A 26,693-nucleotide genomic window follows, 5' to 3' on the forward strand; every position below is an offset into this window, starting at 1 on the left:
CATCCCACAAGGGTTGTGAGCCCTGCAGAGGGGAAGCAGCTCCTGTGGATAGAAGCACAGAATCAATCGGGTTGGAAAAGACCTTTAAGCTGCTCCAGTCCAACCCAGCCTTGCCAAGGCCACCCCTAACCCATGGCACTGAGGCCTCGTCCCCACGCTGTGTGAACACTTGCAGGGCCGGTGCCTGCAGCCCTGCCCTGGGCAGCCTGTTCCAATGCCTGAGCACCCTCTGGGGCAGGAGTTGTTCCTCAGCTCCAGCCTAAGATGCAACAGGAAAGCCCATGTGGTAAAAAGCAGCCACCTGCTTCTCTACCACCCACCTCTTGGTTTTGTCCCCTTCCTCCTGTAAGTGTAAATATTAATACAGTCTAGTTTGCTTGGATGCTGTGGGTGATCTGTTATGAATATAGATTTGTCCCATGCTGGTGCTGGATCAGCCCTGGATTCTTCTAGAGTGGCTGTGGGGCTCTGTGCCTCAGTTTCCCCATGGATAATCATAATCATGGAAGGGTTTGGGTTGGAAGGGACCTTAAAGCCCATCCAGCTCCAACCCCTGCCACAGGCAGGGACCCTTTCCACTGGAGCAGCTTGCTCCAAGCCCCTGTGTCCAACCTGGCCTTGAGCACTGCCAGGGATGGGGCAGCCACAGCTTCTCTGGGCACCCTGTGCCAGCGCCTCAGCACCCTCACAGGGAAGAGCTTCTGCCTTACATCCAACCTGAACCTCCCCTGTTTCAGTCTGAACCCATCACCCCTTGTCCTGTCACTGCAGTCCCTGATGCAGAGCCCCTCTCCAGCATCCTTGCAGCCCCCTTCAGACAATGAAAGCTGCTCTGAGGTCTCCACGCAGCTTCTCCTCTCCAGGCTGAACAGCCCCAATGTTCCCAGCCTGGCTCCATGCAGGAGCTGCTCCAGCCCCTGAGCATCCTCATGGCCTCCTCTGCACTTGATCCGACAGCTCCATGTCCTTGTGCTGAGGACCCCAGCACTGCACACTGTGCTGCAAGCGGGGTCTCAGGAGAGCAGAGCAGAGGGGCAGGATCCCCTCCTTAGACCTGCTGCTTACGCTCTGGGGATGCCCCGCAGCAAACAGAGGGATTCTGTGCTGATGCAGTAACTGTGCCCGGTGCTGGCAGGGGACAGGAGTGCCCCGAGTGCACATACACAGCTGTGTCTTGGGGCTCTGTGCAGCTCCCCGAGGCCCTGAAGGGCCAAACTCTCCCTCGGTCCCCGCTGGTTGCTCCTGTGTCGGCCCGCGCTGGCGGGGTTGGAGCGGGACCCCCGGTGCTGGTGGCCATGGGCTCGGGACCTGAGCTCCGCCAGGCTGCTAGGCCTGGGCCTAAACCAGCACCTCCGGCTCGTGTCCACGCTGGCATCGGTTGGGGTTGGGGAAGGGGAAGGGGAAGGGGAAGGGGAAGGGGAAGGGTCCGGACCGGCCCCGCTCCGCCCCTGCCGCCATGAAGGGCCGAAGACCCCGAGGCAGCCGCGCTGTAACCCTGGCAACGAGGGGGGAATGGCGTCACTTCCGGGAGAGGAGGGGCGGGGCCAGCGGGCCGCTGTGTAGCGCCGCCCCCGCTTCGGAGGTCCGCAGCGGCCGCGCGTCCCTTCGGTAGCCCCGAGCGCGGGGCCCGGGCGGGCCGCGGCGGAGCATGGCCAGGTACGGGGCGGGGAGGGGGCCCAGGCGGGGCAGGGTGCGTGGGGATACACGGGGGGGGGGGGGAAATCCGTCTGGGGGGGGGATATGGGGCCCACACCGGTCATGGGGGGGTTCTACCGGTCAGAGTGCTGGGGGGGGGGTGTCTCCACAGCCCCACGCCGGTCAGTGGTGGGAATGGGGGCGTCAGGGCTGTCAGTGAGGGGGAGGCCGCCAGGGTCCTGCATGGGCCAGTGCGTGAAGGGGGGGGCCCTGCACCAGTGTGGGGTAAGAGGCCGGTGGGTGCGGGGTGGGGGGGGATCAGGCCTGGCAGTGGAGGCCCACACTGGTCAGTGGGGAGCAATGGGGAGGGGAGGGGAGGGGATGGGGGAGCACCCACTGGTCCGTGCACGGGGGGGCAGATGGTCACTGGGGTTCCTATAAAGTCATTGTGTGCTTGGGGTCCCACACGGTCACCGTGTGCTGGGGGGTCCCACACGGTCACTGTGTGCTTGGGGTCCCACACGGTCACCGTGTGCTTGGGGGGTCCCACACGGTCACTTGTGCTGGGGTCCAACGTCACGTGTGCTGGGGGTCCCACACGGTCACCGTGTGCTTGGGGGTCCCACACGGTCACCGTGTGCTTGGGGGGTCCCACACGGTCACTCTGTGCTTGGGGTCCCAAACGGTCACTGTGTGCTTGGGGTCCCACATGGTCACTGTGTGCTTGGGGGTCCCACACGGTCACTGTGTGCTGGGGGGGTCCCACACGGTCACTCTGTGCTTGGGGTCTCATACAGTCACTGTGTGCTTGGGGGTCCCATACGGTCACTGTGTGCCTGGGGGGTCCCACATGGTCACTGTGTGCGTGTCGCGCTCAGGTTAGTGGGTGCCATGTGGCTCCCCCCCTCTGGCTGTGGGTGAGTGTTGGGGTGTGGAGCCGGCCCCATGGGGCAGGCAGGGCTGCGTGTCCCCAGCCTCACGCTCCCTCCCTCTGCCTGTGTGGCCGCACAGCCCAGGGTGCAGGTGTGCAGGCACTGGACACCCCGCTCCGCTGTGGGTGCCCGAGGTCCCGCTGGCACGGTGCTGGGTGATGTCCGGGTCTGCCTCCAGCCCCGGCACCACTGGGGATGGGCACAAACACGGGGCGGGGGGGGTGTCCAAATTCAGCCCCAGCCTCTGAAGCGCAGGGCTTGCAATGGGACCGGGGCATGGGGCATCCTTCGGAGTGTGCCCCATCCCTGGCAGTGCTCAAGGCCAGGTTGGACACAGGTGCTTGGAGCAAGCTGCTCCAGTGGAAGGGGTCCCTATTGCAGGGGTTGGAGCTGGAGGAGCTTTAAGGTCCCTTCCAACCCAAACCATGGAATCTGGGATTCTATGGTATTTCCATGCCACATGCCTCTGCCTCATGGCTGGGCGGGAGGCCTCCCCCCTCCACCCTTTCCTCCCCTTTCCTAGCCCTTGGGAAGCAGATGGAGTGAATTCCTGGGGCTGTGGGCTGGCTGACATTCCTCAGCTCCAGCCTGTGCCCAAACTTGCAGCAAATAGTTGCTTTTTTCCCCTCCTTTTCTCCCTTCTCCCCTTTTCCCTCTGGAGCTGGGTGCTCCTGCCTCACACCCGTGCTGCCACCCGGGGCTGTGTCCTTTGGACCATCAACTGCATGGCTGCTGTGGAGTGTGGGGTCTGCCCCCCTCGCCGTCCACATGGAGCTGTGTGGGCTTGAAGGCGGCTTCTTATGGGGGGGGTGTGCGTGGGTTCAGTGCGAGCGTGGGCGCTGTGAGCAGCGGCTCTGTGTGTGTGTGTGTGTGCTGGAGGGGGGCCCGCAGCCCGCTCCATGTGTTCATGGGAGCCGTGTGCTTGTCCCCATCCGCGGGTCAGGGGGTGCCCATTGCAGAGCCCTCACCCTGCCTTGTCCTGCCCGCAGGCCACCGCTGCTGCCCGTGGACACAGGCATGGCGCCTGCCGCAGCCCCAACCAGCGCCGTGGGGGGTCTGCAGGCAGCAGCCGAGCCCAGGGCCAGCTGAGGACCGGCCTCCCCGGGCCATCGTTGTTGCCGGGTTCTGTCCCGTTTGGATCCTCCGTCGCTCCGGGTCGCCGCCGCCGTCATGAACGGGCTGTCCATCAGCCAGCTCTGCTGCCTCTTCTGCTGCCCGCCCTGCCCCAGCCGCATCGCCGCCAAGCTGGCCTTCCTGCCGCCGGAGCCCACCTACGCCGTGGTGCCCGAGCCGGAGCCCGTGGGCAGCACCAGCACCGGCTCCCTGCGGAGCGGAGCCGCGGGCCGCTGGAAGCTGCACCTGAAGGACCGGGCGGATTTCCAGTACTCCCAGCGGGAGCTGGACAACATCGAGGTGTTCGTCACCAAAAGCAGCCGAGGGAACCGCGTCGGCTGCATGTACGTCCGCTGCGTGCCAGGAGCCAGGTGAGTTGCCTGTGGATGCACTGCCCAGTGCTGGTGCTGGGGATTGACCCTGGCTGGTGAAGTGCTGGTGGGCACGGTGCCATCTTGCCACTCCTCTCCTTCAGCTGGGTGCCACCTCCTTGCCCTGGCTTGACCCAGAGCCTCGCTGAAGGAGCTGGCCCTGCTGCAGGGGTTTGGAGGCATCCTGGGCCAGCTCAGCTCCCAGGACCGGTCTGGCTTGTGGCAGCTGGGAATGGGGTTAAACAGGGAGCAGAGGCAAAGCCAGAGGCTGTAGTGATGCTGGGGCTCCCTGGGCTGTCTCACAGGTTGCCCCCTGATGTCATGTCAGGGACACAGTCATGGGATGGTTTATGTTGAAAGGGAGCTTAAAGCTCATCCAGTTCTGACTTTCCACTGGAGGAGCTTGCTCCAAGCCCCTGTGTCCAACCTGGCCTTGAGCACTGCCAGGGATGGGGCAGCCACAGCTTCTCTGGGCACCCTGTGCCAGCGCCTCAGCACCCTCACAGGGAAGAGCTTCTGCCTAAGAGCTCAGCTCAGTCTCCCCTCGGGCAGGTTCAAGCCATTCCCCTTGGCCTGTCCCTACAGGCCCTTGTCCCAAGCCCCTCTCCAGCTTTCCTGCAGCCCCTTTAGGCACTGGAGCTGCTCTAAGGTCTCCCCTTCAGGAGCCTTCTCTTCTCCAGGCTGCCCCAGCCCAGCTCTCTCAGCCTGGCTCCAGAGCAGAGCTGCTCCAGCCCTTGCAGCATCTCCATGGCCTCCTCTGGCCTCGCTCCAGCAGCTCCACATCTTTTTTCTGTTCTTATAATGCTCCAGTTGTGAACTGAGCATCTGTGCCTCCCCTCTGTGAGTCTGTAAACTGGGAAGCTGGAGAGGGCTGTGGGATGGAGACCTCCTTCCATCTGCTGGTGGCACAGCTTGGGGTTCAGGTGCAGAGGGAGGCCAGGACCCCAAGCCTGCAGCACCCAGCTGAGCCCATGGCACTGGTATCCTCCCAGGAGCAATGCACCCTCCAAGGAACAGCATCTGCAGAGACCTCTGTGTGGGGGAACCCAGCCTGGATCTGCCCTCAGCTTGCCAAGGGCTCCAAAGCCCCTGGGTGGGCTTGGGGTGAGGGGGGGGTGGCTTTCGTGGGGCTTGGAAACCTGCGTTACAGGGGTTTGCTCTGCTTCCACATCCGCCTGCCCATGGCGAGGCTCAGCACTGGCCCCACTCCTAGCACAGGTTGCAGGGCTGGGATTGGGGATCCAGCCCTCCCAGACCCTCCAGGGGCATCAGTTCTCTCATTGTCCTGTCACCACCTTCCTGCTGGGGCATCCATGCTGGGACATGGGCCTCTCTGGCCAGCTGTGGGGGCTCGGCAGATCCCTGCAGACCTGCAGAACAGAGCCAAGCCTCCATCAATACACTATTAGTTGTAATTTTTAGGATGAACGTTGTTTTTCCTCTTATGGTGGATATTTCTTGTGCCTTGTCACTCCCACAATTCACTTCTCTCCCAGCGGCTGGTGTCTTGCCAGGCTCAGGAGAGGAGAAAAAAAATCACTGTCAGAATTCTTATTTGAAATCCCCATTGGGCAAACGGCCCCAAATCCTGAGCTTTTTACCAAAAATAGACTCCAAATCTTGAACAGAATCCTCCTGCCTTCAAGCTGCCTGTTCCTGCTGGGCCCCGGGTGGGGAGGAGGGTGGGGGTACCAATGGTTGGATTGGGGGTGTTCTGAGAACCTTCAGTGGTGGCCAGATTGGTGTCAGGGGTGTGTGGGGTTTGGGGTTCAATCTCTGAAGCAGATGTCCTGGCACATCTGTCCCTGAGCTGCTGGTGGGACCAGGCAGGGTCCATCGCTAACCCTCGCTGCGCTGCAGGTACACGGTGCTCTTCTCTCACGGCAACGCCGTGGACCTGGGGCAGATGAGCAGCTTCTACATCGGGCTGGGCACCCGCATCAACTGCAACATCTTCTCCTACGACTACTCGGGCTACGGCGTGAGCACGGGCAAGCCCTCGGAGAGGAACCTCTACTCCGACATCGATGCTGCGTGGCAGGCGCTGCGGACGCGGTGAGCAGGGCAGGGGAAGGGGCCGCCAGGAAAACCCTGGGCTCCACAGCCTGGAAAACAGGAAATCTCCCAGAAAAGGAACCCAGGCCGCTCGTCACGGGAAGGGGTGGCCGGAAAGCAGCTGCAGGGGAACCCAGAGGGGCAGGGATGCTGCTGCGGTGGGGCCGGCACAAGCTGTGCCTCCCATCGGGCTCTTCCCCTGGCTGTGCTCAGCCCTGGCTCCCCAGCCAGGCTCAAGGTGCAGCCCTCAGATTCTGCCTCCTCTGTCCTGCCTGTAACCATGCCTGGTTCTCAGCATGGCCCAGGCCATGGGGGCTGCCCATTGCAGGTGGGGTCCACAAACCCTGCTACTGGCAAGAGTGAGCTTTGACACCCCCCAGAACTCATCTGGCAGCTCAGCCCTGGCTGCTCCTTGGTCCTTCTGGGGGTGCAGGGCAGCTCCTTTGTGCACTGCTGTGAGGGGCTGGGGGAAGGCAGAGGGAACAGAGCCCCATTCCCCCACCCCAGGAAGCTTTGCAGGGTGCTGTGACCAGAGCAGGATGACACCCTGGGCTGTGTCTCCCAGTGATGTGACTCTGGTGCTTGGGTGCTAACCTGGTCCCTCCTCTCCCAGGTATGGGATCAGCCCGGAGAACATCATTTTATATGGCCAGAGCATCGGCACGGTGCCCACAGTGGATCTGGCATCCCGCTACGAGTGTGCTGCCATCGTGCTGCATTCACCACTCACCTCTGGCATGAGAGTCGCCTTCCCCGAGACCAAGAAGACCTACTGGTTTGATGCCTTCCCCAAGTGAGTGGCCTGAGGAGAAGGGACAGGGGTCAGTTCTGCAGGGGCAGTGTCCAGACCAGCTCTGTCCTGGACACCAGCCCTGGCCATGAACAGGGGTTATGGTGAAAACCATGGACCTGTCCCCTGTGGCAAGCTTGAACATACCCATTGGCATCCTCTTGCTTTGTGTTGGTCCCCTCTGGGGCATTGTAACCCTCCCTGGGGTCACCGTGCCCCAGCCTGAGGGCCATATGTTCCCCTGATGGTGTCCATCCTGTCCCAGTCTTTGCCTGCCTGCTTTGGGCCCCTTGTCAACTATCACAAGCCCCAGGGTTCCCTCTCTCCCCCAAGGGTAATTCCCTGGGCTTTGCCCCCTCTGCAGATGGCAGGGCAGTGGCAGGGAGAGGCAGCACTGAAGCAGGACAAGTTCATGCTTCACCTCTCCCTTACAGCGGGGCCCAAGGGACAGGCCCTGAGCCGGAAGCTGTGGCTGAGAGCCCCCAGCCCACGCTCCGCATCCCAGTGGCCTCGTGTGGCCTTTGGGGCCGTGCTGGGAACAGCTTCCACTCAAAGCCTGGCACGGCTGAGCTCGGAACAGGGAGGGTCTGTGCTCACACTGTCCTGCAGCGGCCTCCATCGCGTCCCATGGGGCTGTTGTCACTGCTGTCTGGCCCTTGTCTTTCACACTGGGGCAGATCTTGTCCTGGAGCTCCTCCTTGGCAGAAGCTCCATGTCCCAGTGCTCTGCTGGGATCAAAGAGCACTTCCTGGTCCCTCTCCCCCAGGGGATGTGTTTTGGGGGGTAAGGGGGGGAAAGAGGAATGGGAGTGCCTTGATCCCTGTACTTACCCCCCTCTCATCTCTTCCCCACCCACCCTTATGGCAGCATTGAGAAGATCTCCAAAATCACCTCTCCCGTCCTCATCATCCACGGCACGGAGGACGAAGTCATCGACTTCTCTCACGGCCTGGCCCTCTTTGAACGCTGCCCCAAGGCTGTGGAGCCGCTGTGGGTGGATGGGGCCGGGCACAATGACATTGAACTCTACAGCCAGTACCTCGAGCGCCTTCGGAAATTCATCTCCCAGGAGCTGGCCAGCCAACGCAACTAGCCATGGGGCAGGGGGGGGGCAGGCTCTCACTGTGCCTCCCCAGTCCCTGCTGCTGGAGGTGCAGTGAGTTTGTACAGCTTCAGCTCCAGGCTCCGGAGAGGGCAGGAGGCCCTGGAGTGGATGGTGCGTTCCCCCTTGGACATGAGCACAGCTCTGCTCCCTCCTGGTGGCACCAGTGGCCAGGCTGGCAAGAGACGGCAGCTCCCTCCTTCCCCCTTCCTGAGACAGATGAGAGCCCATCGGATGGCCTTTCCTTGGCTTTGGACACGTCCTCATCCCCTCTCCTAAACCAGCGAACTCCTGAATCCCTCCTGGCTGCTCTGCTGCTCTGACTATAGCAATAAGGCGAGTTGGAGAGGGCCGGGGGGTCCGGCCTCCTCCCCGGCATCGCTGCAGGGTGGGATGGAGGACGTGGCAGTTCCTGCTCTGGACTGAGCTTCCCCAGTGGTGGCACTGGGGTGCCTGGTGTTCACCCCGTGCCTGGGGCAGAGCCATATCCCCAAGGGAAGTTTGGGGTCACACAGAGGAGGTGCCCCCCTGTCCCACACCCCCTCCGGCCTGGCTCCGCTCTGCCTTTTCAGAGCACTCCCCATGTTCAGGTCACCCCTGGAAAACCTCCTCTGTACCCCTGGGAAACGGGGCGAGGGCACCAGGCACCGAATAAAGAGCAGAGGTTGAATGTTTTACACGTGTGTGCCCTTTCCCTGGGTATTCCTGAGCTGGCTTCCCTGGGCCCCAACCCCTCGGGCTCTGGCCCCTTGGCTTTCCCATGGGCTGATGCCTCTGCTGAGTTGCCCAATGGGGATGGGTGTGGGATGGAGCCCATTTTCTTCCCTCTTGTCTCTTTGAATCAAGCTGTGGGGATGATGGGGGCCCATTCCCCCATGATTTCATGTCCTGTTTGATTAAGGGATCCCATGGGATCCTGGGAGCAGAGGTTGCGGGTGGCCTCAGCCTCCTAGGGAGCTATGGCATGTGGACATCCCTGTGGCCTGCTGGTGTACAAGGGATGAAGGATGCTCCTGGGCTGCAGGGCTGCTCTGAGAGGAGCAGTCCTTGGTTTTGACCTGCTCTGTGCCCAGCTCTGCTCCAGTTGTGATTCCTGGTGCATGTGGGGGTATATCCCACTGTGTTTTGCCCCACAGAAGAGCAGAGTGCTGGGGTTTGGGGTTAGCACCTGCTTTGAAATCACTCCAGGAAGAGCTGTTCCAAGTGTCCAGGTGTTTTCCAGGATGTCCCTTGCCCCAACCCAAGGAGCAAAGCATCACTTCCCCTTCCCGCACGCACAGTGGCCCTCATGGGGCTCCCAGGCACCAGTTCCCCCTCCCTGGTGCAAGGCCATGGGGCTGGTGGCTCATGTGAGGAGTGGTAATCTCCTTAGCCAGCTCTTAGTGGGGGGGTCAGGGGCTTTGTAGTGGGGGGCTCAGAGCACTCAGATGCACCCATTGCTTGGGATTGGGAGCTGGGGGGGGTATGAGATGGGGAGCAGAGGGCCCCCACAACCTTCCCCTCCCCTTGGGACCGGGGCAGGGTGCTCCAGTGAAGAACTGGGGACCCTCCCTTGGTGCTGGGGCTCTGCATGAGCTAGAAGAGGATTTGGATGTCGGGGTCTTTGGTGGTCTCCCCCCTTCTCCAGGGGGTCAGGAGCTGGGATGCGATGCCTGGCTCCTCCCTGAGCATCCCCCCAGCCCTCCCCTCACTTCCCCTGCTTACCCCATGCAGCTGCCTTTCAGCTCACGTGTGCTGGGAGCCAAAGCCACCACGGTCACCCCGGCGGGCTCCCGGCTCAGCAGGGCTGGAGCAGCCCCCAGCACCCTAATCCCTGCACAGAGACAACAGAGTTTTGTTTGCACCAGGAGTATTTTTATCCTCTTACTGCTGCCTGCTTCCTGCCTTGCCAGCGGGAGGGCTCAGAGCTGGTGCTTGGGTTCAGGGGGTGCTGGGGTGCTTTGAGGTTGGGTTTGTGGTGTCTTGGTTTGTGAACAGAGGCGAAAGGACAGAAATGCTCAGCCTGATGCCTTGCAGTTACACCCAGCTCAGGTACATGGGAGCCCAGGGAGCCAGGGCTGTGATCCGTCATCCTTAGGGATCAGAGCTCTTAGGGTCTGGATCCTTTCCTGTTCCGGACCGAGGGGGCTCAGGCTCTGTCCTCACCCAGGCCTGAGCAGCTGGAGCGAGGAGGGAGAAGCACTAATCCACATGTGAGGTGCGGGGTCCCTGTAAAGCACGAGGACTTTTTGGGGTGCAGCATCCCCAGCAGTGCTCCCAAACTGGGCCATGAGCCACCAGGGTGGTGCTTGTGTCCCCACTGCTGGTGCAAGGCTCGGGAGCACCAGGAGGGGATGGGGAAGGAAAGGGGCTGGGGCTGGCCCTGGATGGGGTTTGGTGCCTGGGGGGGGACTGGGGAAGGCAGAATCCAGCCTCAGTGTCCCCAACGTCCCTCCAGCAGCCAGAGCAGGGACAAGGAGGTGGCAGCACAGGCAGCTCCTGCACCCATTACTGTGGCAGCAGGGACATGGCTGGGCTGGGGGCTGCATGTGTGTGCATGGATATCCATGTGGGGCTGTGGATAAGGGGACAACATCCTGGGCATCTCAGGAATCCCACAGTGGGAAGGCTGGGATCCCACTGCCGTGTGCCTTCAGCAGAGGCGCGGTGCCAGAGCAGCCAGGCCGAACATGGGGACGTGGAGCTCACCAGCTGACTGCCCAAGAGGGGTTTAAGTCTCTTTGGGGCATAAATGAGGCTTTTGATGGCCGGGGTCTGCGTGCCACAGTCATGAGACCCCATTCACAGGCCGAGCTCAGTCATGGGACCCAGCAAACTGCATTAAAGCATCTTAAGGAGCTTTTTTCCAAGCTCTGCTCTGGTTTTTCACGTGCTTGTCATATGAATGAGGACAGTATAAAAGGGCAGAGGGGAAGGATCCCATCAGTGGTCAGGCTGGGGAGAGCGGAGGGTGCTGGAGGAGGGACGCCAGGGTGAGGGGCTCTACATGGCACTGGCTAAGATGGAGGGAAGGGGACAAGGAACGACAAGGAGAGGAGAGGATGCGCTGGCAGCAGGTGCGTGAAGCAGTGACCTAGGGCTGGTGGGGGGACACTGGGGACAGCTCTGGGGGAGCAGGGTCCGTCTGCGCTGGAGCATCCCTGCTCTTCCCTGGTGAGAGGCAGTGAGTGTGGAGCTGTGATGTGGGGAGGTAGGAGCGCAGTGGGGCACCCAGCACCCTGCACTGGGGTTGGGGGGGGATAGTGGTGGTGGGTGCCCAGTGGTCCCTGTGCTGGGGGTGGAGCTTGGAGCTGGGAGTGGGTCACAGTGGGATGGACCCATCCAGCTTGGGCTGTGCACATACATGTGTGCACATACGTGTGTGCCTGCAGACGTGCACACACCACTTGCACACGGACACACGAGCACACACATGCAGGCTTGCACACACATCCACACACGTGCACATACACACACACGCGTGTGGATGTGCCTGCATGCGTGTGCACCACCCTGCTGCTCTTTTGGCTCCGCACTCCTCACCCCCCTAGCAGGGGTTTCCATGTGTAACCCCCCCCGGGAAGCCAGCGCTGCCCCTGTGTGTGTCCCACTCGCACCCCACATGTCCCAACCCATCACCAGGACAGGAGAAGCAGCATCAGGGCTGCAGGGGAGCTCCATGGGCTGCAGATGTGGGGCTGGCCGGGTACCCCCAGCTCCTTTCATCCCCTCTGTCTCTCCTCTGCAGGAGCACTCGGCGGGAGCAGTGCGGGGCCGTCCCCTGCCCCTGTGAGCTTCCCTTTGTCATCCTATGCCTGAGCGATGCCTGGAGGCTGGGACGGTGAAGGGAGGCCCACGGGTGCCACAGCCCTGCGGTGACAACGCTTGGACAGGACATGCGGGACCATGCTTATGGGGCAGGGGGATGAGTTCTAGTGGGGCTGGAGCACCCTGGGGGGCTGGAGCATCCACTTGGAGGGGCACAGCATCCCCTTTGGGTGCACACAGCATCCCCTTGAGGCAACACCCACAACACCCCCACAAAGCATCCCCTTGAGGCACACCCACAACACCCCCACAAACACCCCACACACCCGGCTGGAGCATCCCCTTGGAGGGGCAGAGCATCCCCTTTGGGTGCACAAAGCATCCCCTTGAGGGGCTGGAGCATCCCCTTGGAGGGGCAGAGCATCCCCTTTGGGTGCACAAAGCATCCCCTTGAGGGGCTGGAGCATCCTTCCCAGGCTGGGTGATACCCAGGGGGTAGAGACTGGGCAGTGTGGGATGCAGCAACCACGCCATTGCCCAGGGATATGGATGGGGAAGTGGGGTGTCATGGAGCACCCCTGGCAATGGAGGGGCTGGGGAGGAAGCAGGATGCTGCAGCAGGGCCAGGAAGCACTCCCATATGGGCCATGGCAGGATACATGAGGATCATGTACCAGGATGGGATACCAGGAGCACTGGGACAGGCCCATCCCTGTGAAGAGACAACCTGGCATGAGGACATCGGAGCAGCTCTGAGGAAGACAATGGGAAAATTCCCACATGGATGCAGACAAAATCTGAACCCCCCCACTGAGGGGAGCAGAAACGGGCCCTGGGAGGTGCTTTTATAGAGTGATGTAAAACAAGCAAGGAGGGAGGCTGCTGCTACATGAGCATCTCCATCTGGTTTCCTCTTTTTTGGCTCTTTTCCCCCCAGAACTCAACCCAATTCACCCTGTTACAGGTTTATCACAGAGTGGGGATCATGGGGGGGAGGCAGGGACCCACTTTGCCTGTAGCTGGGCCTGGGCTGAGCGGTGGGGATAAGGTTTTGGGGCCTCCATAGAGGCCTGGGTGCCCAAGGGCTGGATCCATCCTCCTGCTCTGAGGCGCAAGCCAGGAGCATCCCCTGTGGCAGCTCTGGAGCCGTGTTTCTGGGCTGCATCCTCTGTTCAGTCCCAGTGTGCTGGGGAAGCCCATCACAGTGTGAGGGCCCCACAAAGGGGCTGTGGTGGTGGTGGGTGCAGCCCTGATGTAGGGACTGACTCACCCCAGCCTGGAGAGGGGCATCCACCAGCACAGGCCTCATTCCTGAGGGGTGCCCACATCCACTGTGCTGTCCTTTTTCCCACGTGAGGACCTGTGACAACCCTGCCCGAGGTTGTTCCCCTCCTTAAACCTCTCCTGTCTCCTTAAACTGGGGCATTTGGCTGTTGGATGTGAGCCATGCTGGGGAGCAGAACATCAGTCACAGCTCAGATCCACCCGGATCCCTACCTGCTGTGTGCAGGGACCCTCATGACCACTTCCAGTGCTGCTAACTGGGAGCTGGGTGCCCATCCCAGTTACCGTAGCTGCCCTTCCCACATGGGGAAGTGAAAGCCTGAACCCATTGCAGGCAGTTTTCCCATGTGGGGTCCTCTAGGTCTGGACAGAAAAGAATGGTTTATATTAATGTTATTTTGGTTTATTTTGCCAGCTTGGGATTTGAGTGAATGCAGGGTGAGAACTACAAGGAAGGGAAATGCTGTTATTCAGTGTGTGCCTGTGCACAGTCCTCTCCCTACAGATAAAATGATGTAAAATAGATTTATTTACATCACAGAAATAAAAGTGATTTCTTTTCTTTTGGGGGGGGAACCAGCTTCTTGCTTTTGCAGCCCTTGAGGGAGGTAGGAGTGTGTGTAGGGATGCTCAGTGCAAGCCCTCCCCTGGTACCTACCTACTAAAGCACCTTGTGTTGGCTCCTGCCAGAAGAGCTGCTCATCTCCTGTGCTTCCTGCTTTTGGGGGTCCCAAGGCCAGCAGCTGCTTGTCCCAAACCCAAGAGCACCGGGCATCCTGCTCACCCTGCCCTGCGTTTTGGCCGGCTGCAGTGCTGGGTTCCTCTCCTGATGTCCTCAGCTCCTGGACTCAATGGGCAGCAGCATCGCCCTGTTGTGATGCCATGGAAATAAAGGGGTTTGTCTTTTGGTTTTGCCATGAACCACAGCTCCTGTAAGCCTTCCCTTGGCCTCTCTCAGGGCACAGCACAGCTCCTTCTGCGCCTTTCTCTGCATCATCCAGTGCGCTGCCCTATCTCCCATCTCTCCTTTCACAAGGGATGAGGCTTTCCCGCATGACCCCTTCCCTCCAGACTGGAGCTTCTGCCTCTGCTTCATGGGATTTCTCCTCCAAAGGGCTGGCTCACTCACTGTCCTCCCCAGCCTGCCGAAGGGGGAGAACCCATGCCCTGGAAGCTCAAGGTAGAGGCAGTGCCGGGTGGTACCCAGGAGCAGCACATGCCTCTTGCCTGCATGACCCCCTCCCTGGCCAGCTCCACATCAGACTGCTGCTACCGTGTGCCTCAGTTTCCCCAGTGGTAAATACGGGTGTGGTGATTGCCTGAGGAATGGGTTGGGGTGAAGGGACCTTGAAGCTCACCCAGTCCCAACCCCTGCCACGGGCAGGGACCCCTTCCACTGGAGCAGCTTGCTCCAAGCCCCTGTGTCCAACCTGGCCTTGAGCACTGCCAGGGATGGGGCAGCCACAGCTTCTCTGGGCACCCTGTGCCAGCGCCTCAGCACCCTCACAGGGAAGAGCTTCTGCCTTATCTCCAACCTGAGCTTCCCCTGTTCCAGTCTGAACCCATCACCCCTTGTCCTATCACTGCAGTCCCTGATGCAGAGCCCCTCTCCAGCATCCTTGCAGCCCCCTTCAGACACTGGAAGCTGCTCTGAGGTCTCCACACAGCCTCTCCTCTCCAGGCTGAGCAGCCCTGTGAGGTATATAGGGATGATTCGTGTCAGCAATTTAGGAGTTCTTGTCATCGTTGTACTTTGGGTGGAATCATACATGTTCCTGTCAATACAATGATGCAAGAGAACAAGAAATAAGGGAATAATCCTTCCTAATCAAACGCTTTGTTACTTTAAGGGGTACTTTGTTTAACTGCTTGAATGCCTGAAGGGGGTTAGGTAATCAAGAGATACATCCTGTTACAGGATGAGGTGAAACTTGTGTATTGAATAAGTAACTATGTAAGAAATGGAATTTCGGGGGCTAAGATGGGGGTTAAGCTTGTGACAGACATTCCCTGTTAATGTATTGCCAAGGAATTCAATGACTTTTTAAGAAGTTTCTTCACCCAAAGATAAGCCCCCAGCAACAGGAGAACAATGAAAAGGAACCATGTCGATATTGGGGTGAAGGAGACGACAGGATTGGTTGAAACCCAAGACCGAGGAGCGTAGGAGACTGTACCCCAGAAATCTCAGGGTGCATCTTGGGTGGAGCGGAGACTCCCCAGCGCTGCTTGCTTATTGCCTCTCAATATTAATCCATTGTAATAAACAATTAATGAAATCAGACCATGGCCAAGATGGAATTTTTATAACAGCCCCAATGTTCTCGGCCTGGCTCCATGCAGAAGCTCATGGCCTCCTCTGCACTCGCTCCAACAGCTCCATGTCCTTGTGCTGGGGACCCCAACACCGCACACTGTGCTGCAAGTGGGGTCTCATGAGAGCAGAGGGGCAGGATCCCCTCCTTAGTCCTGCTGCTCACACTCCTTTTGATGCAGCCCAGGACACGGTTGCTTTCTGGGCTCAAGCGCACACTAAAGCCACCTCATGCTCAGTTTCTCATCGACCAGCACCTCAAGTCCTTCTCCTCAGGACTCTCTTTATCACTTCTGAATCTCTTCTCCCCCCAACCTACAGCTGTGCCTGGGGTTGCCCCGACCCAGCTGCAGGACCTTGCACTTGGCTCTGCCCAGCTCCATGAGGTTGCCATCGGCCGCCCCACACGCAAGCCACCCTCTCCCTCCGCATCCCCTCAGCGCGACCGCCGCCCCGCGGCCGCCATTATCCCCTCAGGTTCCCGCCGCTTCCCCTCGCCCCGCCCTATCCCGTGGCCCCGCCCCTCGCCGCGCTCAGGCGCGCTGCGGGCAGCCCTGTGCGGGCAGCGGCGTCGCGGGGGCCTTGCTGCTGGGCCTGGCAGTTCCAAGATGGCGGCGGGGCCGGTACCGGCGGTGTGAGACGGGAGCGCGTTCTCGCCGCCCGCTCCTCCTCCATCCCCGGCCCCGCGCCCCGCCCCGCAGCCGGCAGGATGTTGAGATCCACCGGCTACTTCCGCGGCATCGACTGCCCGTTCCTCAACGGCGGGGGGCCGGGCGGGGGCCCACCCTGCCGCCGGCCCTACTGCCACTTCCGGCACCCCCCGGTGGCGGCGGCGCGGTGCGGAGCCTCCGGGGGCCCCGTCTCGGGGCTCGCAGTCGGTCACGGCGCAGGTACGGCCCCGGCCCGGCTCCCTGGGCCGCGGTACCTCCTTCCCCTCCGTTTGTCGTTCTCCCTGCTCGGACTGGGGTTGGTCCCGGCCCTGCGCCGCTCCCCACCCAGTCTCTACCCCGCAGCAGCAGCGTGTCCTCCCCTGGCAAGGGCAGGACCGTGTCTTTCCTCCTCCTCCTCCTCACGCCCGCCCGCCCTTCTGGGCCTGAATCTGTCTCTGGCTCCTCTAAATCCCACCTGCCCACGGGGCTCTTGTGTTCCCCCTCAAGCCCCTCTCGAGTGCGGTGTATCCCCATCACCCAGGTGGGGCCCCCTTGCCCCTGAGCTCTTGTGTTTGCTGTGCTCAGCCCTGCCCTTGCTCTGGGCCCTTGGTTGGTACCTCTTGTTGCATCTGGAGGAGGATCTGAAGGGGCTTTTTTGCCCCATTTGGGGTGAGAGAGCTGCGTGTCTCCCGTGCCTCATCATCGGTGGGATCCTGCAGTTGCTGTCTGACCCAGGGGAGGTGATGAGCAGCTTTACAAAGTACAGCTTTGCCTGAGGACAGCCTGTCTGTCACCAGGATGGAGGCTGCAGGAGGGCAGCTCTGTTCTGGTCCCTTTCTTTGTCCCTCCAGGCAACCTGGCTCACGTGGCAATGAGGTGTCATTGTGCCTTGCAAACCACTGCTGACAATAGCTGTGCTGTCACATCCCTTCAGGAGCTGCATGGATCTGGGGAGCTGGAGGAGATGGGTTTTGTAGCCCAGTCCTGGTGGGTTGCCCTGGGGGGGTGTGATGAGCTGGAGCCCCTCCTGGTGAGGACTGGTGTAAGGCACGGGGTGCTGCCAGGCTTCTCGAAGAGCTATTGTTCTCAGTTCTTCCATCAACTCTTGTCATTTTACCTACATTATTTGCTGATCTCTTTATTTTATTTGGAGAGAAAAGCTTTTATTCTTTTCCCTAGAAGAATGCTGCTTGCTTTTTTTTTTGTTAACTTTGTTCCTTCAGCAGGTGTTCTTGCTGGTGTGCATGGTCTCAAACAACCTGAAGCAGAAGTTGTCAAAATAAAGCACAAGTTATGGGGTTTTTTATTGTGTTTGCTTAACTTTGGGTTATCCAGAATTTGGAAGACTGTTAATTCTTTGTGGCTCCTAGTTACCAGGTCAACTTAACACAACTGTGGTTTAGTTGAAAATAAAGGAAGCTTAGTGAGGTCTGTCACAGGCAGACCGATGTTATGTTCGAAAGGCAAAAGATTTCTCCTCTTTCGGTGTTCTTTTGCATTTGAAAAGGTCCCTATGACCCTTCAGGATGGTTCTGTAGGTGCTTGATACAACCCTCTTTCGGTTTACTGTTCCTGTTTCTCTTTAAAGACCTATAAAGAGTCAGTTTTGGAACCAGCCTTGCTCATTTTGGTCTGAAACAGATGCTGCTGTACTAAATAAGAACAGGTGCTGGTTTTGATTTTCAAAATAGGGAAGCGAAGGTTAGTCTTTAGTAAAACCTCCTGGTGCACCTGGAAAGTGTGAGCGGCTTCTAATACCATCTGAGAAGTGTTAATGCAAGAGTTGAGTGTGAATGGCAAGAAAGAAACCATCTCAGTGTCTTGTTAGGCCTGGCTTGATGTTAGTGCCTCAGGAGAATTGGTGTTCTGGGGAATGAGAGGGGTTTAATTGTGGTGTTAGGGCTCTAGGAGAAGCTCTGGCTTTTGAAAAACAAAAGCTAGAGCGTGGCTTAGTTTTCCTGGGTAGAAATGTCTGCCACTTGTGAAACAAACAGATCATGAGGCTTAACTTCCAGCCACTGCCTCCCACATCCCACCGCCAGCTCCGTGCCTCTTCCTGCCCCCTTTCCCAAACTCTTGGCCTCTGATGTATGACACAGCTGTCATAAACAGGGATCTGTTAGTTCTTCCTCTGCTCGATGTTGGATTTGAGCCATTTTTGCTATGTTGGTTTCGACTGAGAAATGGAAGCTGCTGCAGAGTGCTGCCTTTTAGAAAGGACTCTGCTGGCCTTGCGAAAGGGGCCTGATTTCTATAGGAGCAGAAGAGGCTTTGGCAGTTATTTTGTAAGCAGTGCTATGGCTTAGCTTCAACTGAAGGGTTCAGGTCAGAGAGCTCTTTTCCTCTGTCTCTCTGAAGCTCATCTAGCCTGGAAGGATGTATTTAGGATTTACACTAGAGGGTGTAGTAGTTTAGCTGGCAGTCAGGCAACCATCTTCTTGAGAGCAGGTTCTCAGCCAACAGAAGTTGCTCCCTGTCAGTGAAACTGCCTGTCTTGTTTTAAAGTAGCCTTATAACAGTGCACTTGGGCATATTTGACCTATTTAAACGTGTCACTCAAGAAATAAGCTTTGAAAACATAACTTTTTTGCCAAAGCAGGTGGGTATCTACACCAAGAGTTATAGTTTTCTGGTACAGTGCTTAGAAAAAAGGATAACATCTAAAGAGCCAGCCTTCTAAGCATATTGATTCGAGCCTGATGTTGACTTTGATGTTTAAGGATCACTGCAGCACTGGCAGTAACCCCAAAATTCTTTGTAGATCTTCTGTAGCCTTGAAAGTAGCTTTTGAAAGCTGAGGAGTGGAGCTGGCCTTGCCAGGCTGTGATGGGAGGAGGCTGTGGATGCATGCCAGATGGAGCAGAGAGGAGGTGAAAAGAGGAATTATTGGGACATAGCACCGTTCCCCTTTGCTTTGTTCCCCCCACCCCTCATTCCAGACTTGCTGAAGAGTGGACTCTTCAGATGTTCATAGTAGATGATCCTTATTTTTCATACAGTGCTCTTATGGTCCCAACTGCTGTAAGACAGTGGTGAAGAGGCCTCCGTGCCTGTTAGATCAGCAGCAGCAGGAGGTCTGAGTTCCCCCCTTCCTGCTGCTGTTGCCATATTGCAGCATTCCCTTTCTTCCCCTCTGAAAGCAGCTCAGTAAATACAAACTTGTCAGGTGAGGAGGGAGCCGATGAGATAGGGCACATTTCTGAGTTCTGGAATATATGATACTGGAAATCTGTTCCCTTTTCTTTACTTCAGGTATCTGCCTGCATGCTAGAAGACTGTGGCTACCTGGAGGCTTGTGGCAATCCAGGCCTGGCTGAAAGCTGAGGAAGGTGCTGGGATGGCAGCATGCATCCTTATCTCTGCAGCAGTGTTGGTGGGCTGGGAAGTGGGGTGTGAGCCTGTGGAGGACTGGGAATCTGGCGGTCGCAGATTCTAATCCTGACTTGGCTGAAGTGCTTTTTCCAGCTACAAAATGACTAAACCCCACCTGCTTCAGAGCAGGATGAAAAGATTATTGAATGTGTGTGAAGTGCTTTGAAAGCATGCTGTGTAAGTAGGAGGGAAGAACTGCCTTCAGTCCTAAAAGCATCTCTTCAAGAGCTGTAGAGGAGAAAAATAGGGCTCTCTTTAAAGTCTAAGTCCTGAGTATGCTGAAAGACATAAAAGAATCGTAATACGTCTCTTCATAAATATCTTAAGGAAACCAGCTCTTTGGTTTGATGGTAGCTGTCAGGAGATGCATAGGAGGTGGATGTTTTTTTCAGTCCGGAGCCAAAAGCTGCATCCAGGTCGAGAGGTCCAAGTTCCTCTTTGTCTGCTCTGATCCTTGTGTCAGCATGAGCTGGGAAGAGCAAAGCTTTCAGCACCCAGCTCGAAATACTTAAGACTGGTGTGTCTTGGCAGTTGCTAGGCATTTTTCTGGTATGGTCAGAGGTGGTGGAGCAGTTTTCTTGCTGTGTGGATTTTCTATTTGGGTGGGCAAGGCTTTGCTGATGGCATCTTTGAAAGGTGTCTGGGTGGGTTTGTTTGGTACCCTGTGATTTGCACTCCCCAGCCCACAAGTTAAGCTGCTGTAACAGTGTTTGGCTCCTGTTGGCCCAGTTCAGTTGCAGAGAAATCCTTAGGCTTATCTCCCCAGCTTTAACTCTGCTGATCCTGTCGCTGATGTAAGGAGGACACTTTGCTTCTCCCTTCTTCAGAGTCTTCATTCAAAAAGCAACCACGTGGGATAGCTGTGATGTGTACTTGAAATGATGTTCGGTAAAACCTAAGGAGGCTCTGTAAATGCTAAACGGCAGATTTAATCCTTCTCAGCCCATGTGTCACTATGGGATCAAGGCTGTTGTCTCCTTCACTGGTCAGGTTCCCAAAACAGCACATTACTGAGGGGTTGCACATCAAACTCTGCCATGTTTGGTGGGAGCACCCTCTCTGCTTTGTCTGGGATTGCCTTGACATTACTTATATTGCAGTGGAGGTTCACACCATGTGTAGAAAGGAGGAGAAAGAAGGCCTTTACAGATGCATTTTCCTTCTTGAGCTTCTTGTAGGAAAGAGCTTTTATAGCTGTATTTGCCACAGGGAAATGGAATGAGATGGAAATTTCTTAACTGCCTTCATTATGGGAGAGGAAATGGGGTGGCTGAGTGTTGGGTGCTGTAGCATGTGGGGGACATTGCTCATACTGCTCCCCCCACCCCAATTGTTTTTTTAGGCCAGGAATGACCAAAATGTCACCAGTGGATGGTGTTTTTCTTACAGAGTTCTGAAATGAAGAACAGAAACGCCACGTGATGGTAAGGTCGGGCCATGCCTCCTCATGGCCATCAGCGTGGTGGCTTCCCAGCAGTTGGGGATTTCTGGTCATGTACCCTCTCAGTGGTGGCAGGTTTCCTGTGGGTGCTCAGCTGCAGCTGCTCTGTGTGTTGGGATTTCAGTGTGGGCTGATGGGGCACTGCCAAGTTCTGGTCTTTCTGCAAGTGGAGAGACTTGGTCCTGAGCTTGCGTGTGGCTCCTCCTTGCTCAGGTTACAGACGTGTAAAGCAGGAGGTGGGAGCAAATCTCTGTCAAGCCAGGAGGATTTTGAAGGCTAAAGGTGCAGTGACCTGCCTGGGTGTTGGAGGTGCTGCAGTTTTGCCAGTGTGTGTGAGCTCCCTGCTCTCTGCCTGCCGCAGGCGCCCTTTGTCTCCTCTGATGGGATTTCTCTCTCCAGTGTGGAATATCTTACCTGACATTGAAACATTTCCTCTGATTTTTCATAGAATCGTTGAATCCCAGCATAGTTTGGGTTTGAAGGGACCTCAAAGCTCAGCCAGCTCCAACCCCTGCCACGGGTAGGGACACCTTCGACTACAGCAGCTTGCTCCAAGCCCCTGTGTCCAACCTGGCCTTGAGCACTGCCAGGGATGGGGCAGCCACAGCTTCTCTGGGCACCCTGTGCCAGTGCCTCAGCACCCTCACAGGGAAGAGCTTCTGCCTAAGAGCTCAGCTCAGTCTCCCCTCGGGCAGGTTCAAGCCATTCCCCTTGGCCTGTCCCTACAGGCCCTTGTCCCAAGCCCCTCTCCAGGTTTCCTGCAGCCCCTTTAGGCACTGGAGCTGCTCTAAGGTCTCCCCTTCAGGAGCCTTCTCTTCTCCAGGCTGCCCCAGCCCAGCTCTCTCAGCCTGGCTTCTGAGCAGAGCAGCTCCAGCCTCTTGATCATCTTTGTAGCCCTCCTTTCCTCCTCTAATCAAACACTGCAGGGCTGTGTTAGTGCTGAGGAAGTGGAAAGCACAACTCATTGGTCCAGGGTTTCCCAAACCACGTTCCCGGTGCTGGGCGAGGCGGATGAGAGGTGGCAGCTCACCCAGTACCAGCAAGGCAGCAGCGCTGGGTGCAGGCAGGCACAGGCAGGCACTAACAGGCAGGGCCAGGTCAGGTCATCTCCCTGCCCTGCAGCCTCCTTCCCTGCTGGGACTGAGCATGGAATGTGGGGCTGGAGAAATGGGATAGTTTTGGGCTCTGGCTGGGAAGCGTGTTGCTTTGTGGGCTCAATGAGATCTCACAGCACGACCCTGGGGATCATTCTTGGGGAGACCATCGCGTGTGCCAATTTGTGTTGCTCAAATCAAGTCAAAATCAAAGCGTATGGCTGGGGAAGCGAGATCAAAAGATCCCCCAAGCTGATCGCAGTAGTGCTGCGAAAGAACCAAACAGTCCAAAAACCCCTGCAGACACTCGAGTAAAACCCAGTCCCATCTGGGAGTAAATGAGGGTGAAGGCGGGACTTTGGCTTGGGAAGTCCTGCCCTAATTATCTCTGCAGCCCAGAGAGTGCTTTGTCAGCACATGGTCAGCGGGGTTGTGCCAGAAGCCTTTGCCGGAGTGTCTTAGCAGCACCAAGCAGGTATTAAAAGCCTCAAGTACAGCATGAACAAATATCTGCAGTATTTATTAACCACGGGGAGCTCAGGTAATTCTTTGAAGTTTTTGGCTTAACTGTGAACTTGTTTTCGTGTGGGTTGCAGGATGTGAAGAAGCAACTGCAAGAGAAGGGCCTTCTTCAGAGAGGTTTTCACGTGTTAGCCATTCATTTAACGTGAGACCTTCGCTCCTCAGGCTTCCATCTGCCTCTGAAGTAAAGGGAGGATGCAAAAAGCTCTGCTTGGAGAGGGTTTTGTTGCACCAGGATTTTCATTGCCCTGTGGGATACAGCCTTTTTATGAAAGGATCTGCGCTGAGGAGCAGGCAGTGTGTGGGGTTTGCTGCTCAGGAGTCCGGAGCTGCAGGTGGCTGAGTCCTAAAGGAGTTGTGGAAGTGCTAATTCCAGCTTTTGAATTAACCAAAGCTGGGCAAGTTTTAAAAGCTGTGTAAGTTTTGCTTCTAGCCCTTCATAAGTCACAGCTGAAGTTTCTTAAATGGAATAGGGCTTGAAAAGTGCTTTTCTTTAGTTTTGAATATTGTTTTTAAAAGTGTCTACTTTGACTGTATTGAAATACTGTAGTTTTGGGTTTTTTTTTTAAAACTTAAATGGAAATTCTTCACCCAAAATAATGAAAGAAAAAAGTCAGGTGTTGCGAAGATAACTTATCTTGAGTGAGCCAGAAGGTGGCTGAAATGAAGGGACTGGTGGGTGAGGTGAACTGTTACTGCTTGTGACCACGCTGGGCAAAGGAAGTTCTTAAGGTGGAGTTGAACAGAGGGAAAAGAAGACACCAGGATACTTGAAATATTTCCTTTCTTTTTCTTTTCCTTCTGCTTCTCTGCAAGGACTACTTGCTCTGGTAACTAAGTTTTGGAATAAATCCTTAGTTTTACCTGGCACTTTTACTGGAGATAGGGAAATATTTTCTGACCTTTTCCCCAGAAACAGATAAAATAAATCCCTTATGTTTTGTTTTTTGGTTGTTTTTTTTTTTTCCCAAACAGACTTTCAACTTTTCTTATATATTCAGGAAAAACTTTAAAATGAGAGAGGGAGTGGAAAAATCTCCAAAGAATCCAAACATTGAGTACCCAGATTAAAATGGTGAGACGCCACTTGTCACCTGCCTCTGATGTTCTTTGCCTCCCACTGTTGTGTTAGCACCAGGGCGGGTGGGACCGTACATCACTGTGGCCATGCAGGAATGTAAATGATGGCTTTTGCATGGGCCTGACCATCGTATTCTGGCTTTTGCAGCCTCATATTTAACTGGTGTTGCTGTGGGGAGCCGTGGTGGTCCCAGCTGTCCTCCAGGACTCTCTGTGAGGCTATCGAGAGGGTGAAGCCACTGTATTCAGTAGGCTTGAGGGCCTTTTAGATGCCTCTTCTGCTGTGCCAGAGACAAAAATGGACAAAGTTGTGTTTTCCTGACTCAAATTGGAGGTGTTGCTGTCTGAGCTGCTTTGAGGGGTGTGCCCTAACGTTCTCCCTGAGTTGTTCCATGATAGTGCTGTCTGCTCGGGAGAGACATGGCCCATGCCTGAGCTGGATTGAAGCACTCACTCCTCTCTGCCTGCAGCGTGTCAGCAGTCCTGGGAGGCTAAGCTGAGCAAATAGCTTATGGCTCATACAAGGATGGTGTCTGGCTGCTCTTGTTCCTCAGTGTGACCCACCCCTCCCTGTTCTGGTTGTGGCACTAGCTGGAGAGCCCCCTGGTCAACCCTTTCAGCCCACAGAGAGAGCCCTTTGGTGGCACTGAGCACTTACATTGGCCAACAGCACCTGGTGAAACCATACCCTGACCTAAAGCAGGCTTTGTCACAGCAGGTTTAAAAATACCACAGTGTGATGGATGACTGTTCAAACCTTTTTCAGCCTTGCTAATATAAGACTTTCTTTTCTCATATTTGCTTCTTTTTTTCCACTGAAGAAATGACTGTGTTGGTTCACGATGTACTTTGTTGCTGTGGCATCAGATACCTCTCATGGAGTAACAGAAGTTGGGCTTGTTCAGCCTGTAGAAGGGAAGGGTCCTTAAGGGGAGACCTTAGAGCAGCTCCAGTGTCTAAAGGGGCTCCGGGAAACCTGGACAGGGGCTTTGGACAAGGGCCTGTAGGGACAGGCCAAGAGGAACGGCTTGAACCTGCCCGAGGGGAGACTGAGCTGAGCTCTTAGGCAGAAGCTCTTCCCTGTGAGGGTGCTGAGGCGCTGGCACAGGGTGCCCAGAGAAGCTGTGGCTGCCCCATCCCTGGCAGTGCTCAAGGCCAGGTTGGACACAGGAGCTTGGAGCAAACTGCTCCAGTGGAAGGGGTCCCTGCCCGTGGCAGGGGTTGGAACTGGATGAGCTTTAAGGTCCCTTCAACCCAACCCAGGCTGGGGTTCTGTGAAATGGACAGTGGGAGCATCGGGAGAGGCCAGCTTGGACTAGAGTGGCTGTAATACCTTTGAAGCCTTGCTTCCCTCATGTTCTTAGAGCAGTGCAAGGTTATCGATGCTTTTTATACTGATTTTTTCATAATTAAATTTACTATTTAAAAGAGAAAGAAGGAGCAAAAAAAAAAAATAATACAAATCATTAGTACTAGGGTTCTATTTAAAGGTGAAACATTTCTCTCAGCTCCTCTTACCTGCCCTCCTAACCCATTTACTCTGGATGATTATTTGAAATGTACTATTTTAAATCTCAGTGTGAATATGGATCTTATTGTGAAATGATTTGGAAACTTGCTTTGGGTGCTTGCAGATGAGGCCTGTACCCAGAGCTGCCATTCCTTTTGTGTTCTTTCCTTCTGGAGAGTAGCAGAACTCAGCCTCCTGGTGAAGCCTGTCTGAAACATTTTGTTCTTGAAGCCGCTGTCTCTCCTGCAGTGCATTAAATAAAAAGCTTAAAATAATTTTCCAATGCTAATTTTTTGGTAATCACAAGGGTCCATTTGCTAAGTGCTGGCACTGCAAACACAGGCAGGCTGTTAAGCTAACAGAGCTGCCCTGGTGACCTTAACGTAAAAATGCTTTTCTCCAAAGAGGTCTCCCAACAGCTTTCACCTTCCCCTTCTCCCAGTGAATGGATCTTTTGTTGCCAGCTCCAGGTGACCCAGGAGAATGGGTGGCTTCAGTGGTGACAGGGCTTGAAGTGTTCCCTGTCCTTTGGCTTGTGCTGGTGCCTCTGCAGAATGGCCAACAAACCCTCCTGTTCTGAGATCCTCATTGCTGTAAGTGTGAGAGTATCTCATGTTTGCTTCCCTTTTGTTTAGCAGCAGCCATTGCTCCTTAGCACCTCTGTTACATCTGGAAGCAAGGTAGCTGTCATCCATGGCCCCCATGCAAGAGTTCCAGAGCAACCAGTACGTGACATACATTCAGGCTTTTCTGTATTTAAAGCATCTGAAATATGTGTTCTGGTAGGGTGCTTGGACTAAAGAGAAGGACATCTTTTTTTCTCCAGAATGATTCACTGTGAAGTAAGTTTGAACATCAAACAGGTGACCTTGGACTGCATTATTCCTTTGATGTCAGCCTTTGTTTACTGCCTTTCCCTGTTGCACAAACTAGAAGGACCAGTGTACAGCAAGGAGTTGTCAGCTTGTAGAAGCTGTAATAAAACAGCTCCACCTCGGAACTGAGGCCTCATTTTCCAGAACCAACAGGACTGTAACCAGGAAAAAACCCCAATCAACCTTAATTTTTGTAAGAATCTTGATTTATGATTCTCAGTACTTTGGGCTGAAATGGCTGGTTTAAGTGCAGTTCATTTTGGTGTATTCTAAAGGAGTTCTAGGTGAAATAAATTGTTCAGTGTAGTTCTTTGTAAATTATTAATCACTTGGTCTGTATAGTGTTGATGTTAATTTCACTTATTTTGTGTCTTAGAAGGACTATTTCATATGTCTGAGGTACATTAATATATTAAAAGTTTGTATTTTAAAGTGTCCTGATAGCAGTTTCGTTCACAATCCTATATGGAGTTATCATCTCAAGTCTTGTCTTGTGATTCTCAAAGGACAGCTTAGACTCAGTTTTACATCCATCCCCAGGGTTAGTTCACTACATGGTGCATCTCTTTTTGCTTCAGCAGACACCTTGTCTATCAGAATAGCTTTCTTTACACCATGGGTATTTCTAGTAGTGTTTGAAATGGAGAGGAATAAATGCTGAAGCTTGAAGCTTTTTTGGCTCCTGTATCCAGGTTTTAAGAAGGGGTGGAGGGTGTAGCTGGGTCCCTGCCTGCCTAGCTCTGGGCTCAGTTACCCACAGATCCTTTCCTTTCATTTCCTCTCTTAGCTTCCTGGGAGGACAATTA

At 55.8% G+C, this 26,693-nt stretch overlaps 2 protein-coding genes across 3 annotated transcripts in view; both read left to right on the top strand.

Moving 5' to 3' along the window:
- The first annotated feature begins 1,512 nt into the window (after window positions 1-1,512).
- ABHD17A (abhydrolase domain containing 17A, depalmitoylase) lies at window positions 1,513-8,675 on the top strand. The gene is made up of 5 exons (XM_061356027.1): window positions 1,513-1,656; window positions 3,557-4,051; window positions 5,912-6,106; window positions 6,720-6,899; window positions 7,764-8,675. The coding sequence occupies exons 2-5, from the start codon at window positions 3,738-3,740 to the stop codon at window positions 7,987-7,989; spliced, it is 915 nt and encodes a 304-aa protein (XP_061212011.1). The 5' UTR covers window positions 1,513-1,656; window positions 3,557-3,737; the 3' UTR covers window positions 7,990-8,675.
- Window positions 8,676-15,962: 7,287 nt separating this feature from the next.
- The window catches only part of REXO1 (RNA exonuclease 1 homolog), a 37,616-nt gene continuing 26,885 nt past the window's right edge, over window positions 15,963-26,693 (top strand). The window contains exon 1 of one of the 2 annotated variants that reach the window (XM_061356003.1): window positions 15,963-16,233. In XM_061356003.1, coding sequence (XP_061211987.1) covers window positions 16,053-16,233 — 181 coding nt within the window. In that variant the 5' untranslated portion in view covers window positions 15,963-16,052. Of the gene's footprint in view, window positions 16,234-21,975; window positions 22,442-26,693 lie in introns of those variants that run through there. The other variant, XM_061356004.1, reaches the window with a different exon arrangement.

Source organism: Neopsephotus bourkii, unplaced genomic scaffold (genome assembly GCF_033783945.1).
Source record: "Neopsephotus bourkii isolate Nb327-2 ecotype Australia unplaced genomic scaffold, CSIRO-AGI_Nbou_v1 NB_838, whole genome shotgun sequence".
Taxonomy (NCBI): domain Eukaryota; kingdom Metazoa; phylum Chordata; class Aves; order Psittaciformes; family Psittacidae; genus Neopsephotus; species Neopsephotus bourkii.

What these genes read in the sequence shown, in the direction of transcription:
- ABHD17A (XM_061356027.1), top strand. Translation starts at nt 3,738, where the DNA reads ATGAACGGGCTGTCCATCAGCCAGCTCTGCTGCCTCTTCTGCTGCCCG. An exon ending in CGCTGCGTGCCAGGAGCCAG is followed by an intron (nt 4,052 to 5,911) that starts GTGAGTTGCCTG and finishes GCTGCGCTGCAG; the next exon opens with GTACACGGTGCTCTTCTCTC. An exon ending in TGGCAGGCGCTGCGGACGCG is followed by an intron (nt 6,107 to 6,719) that starts GTGAGCAGGGCA and finishes CTCCTCTCCCAG; the next exon opens with GTATGGGATCAGCCCGGAGA.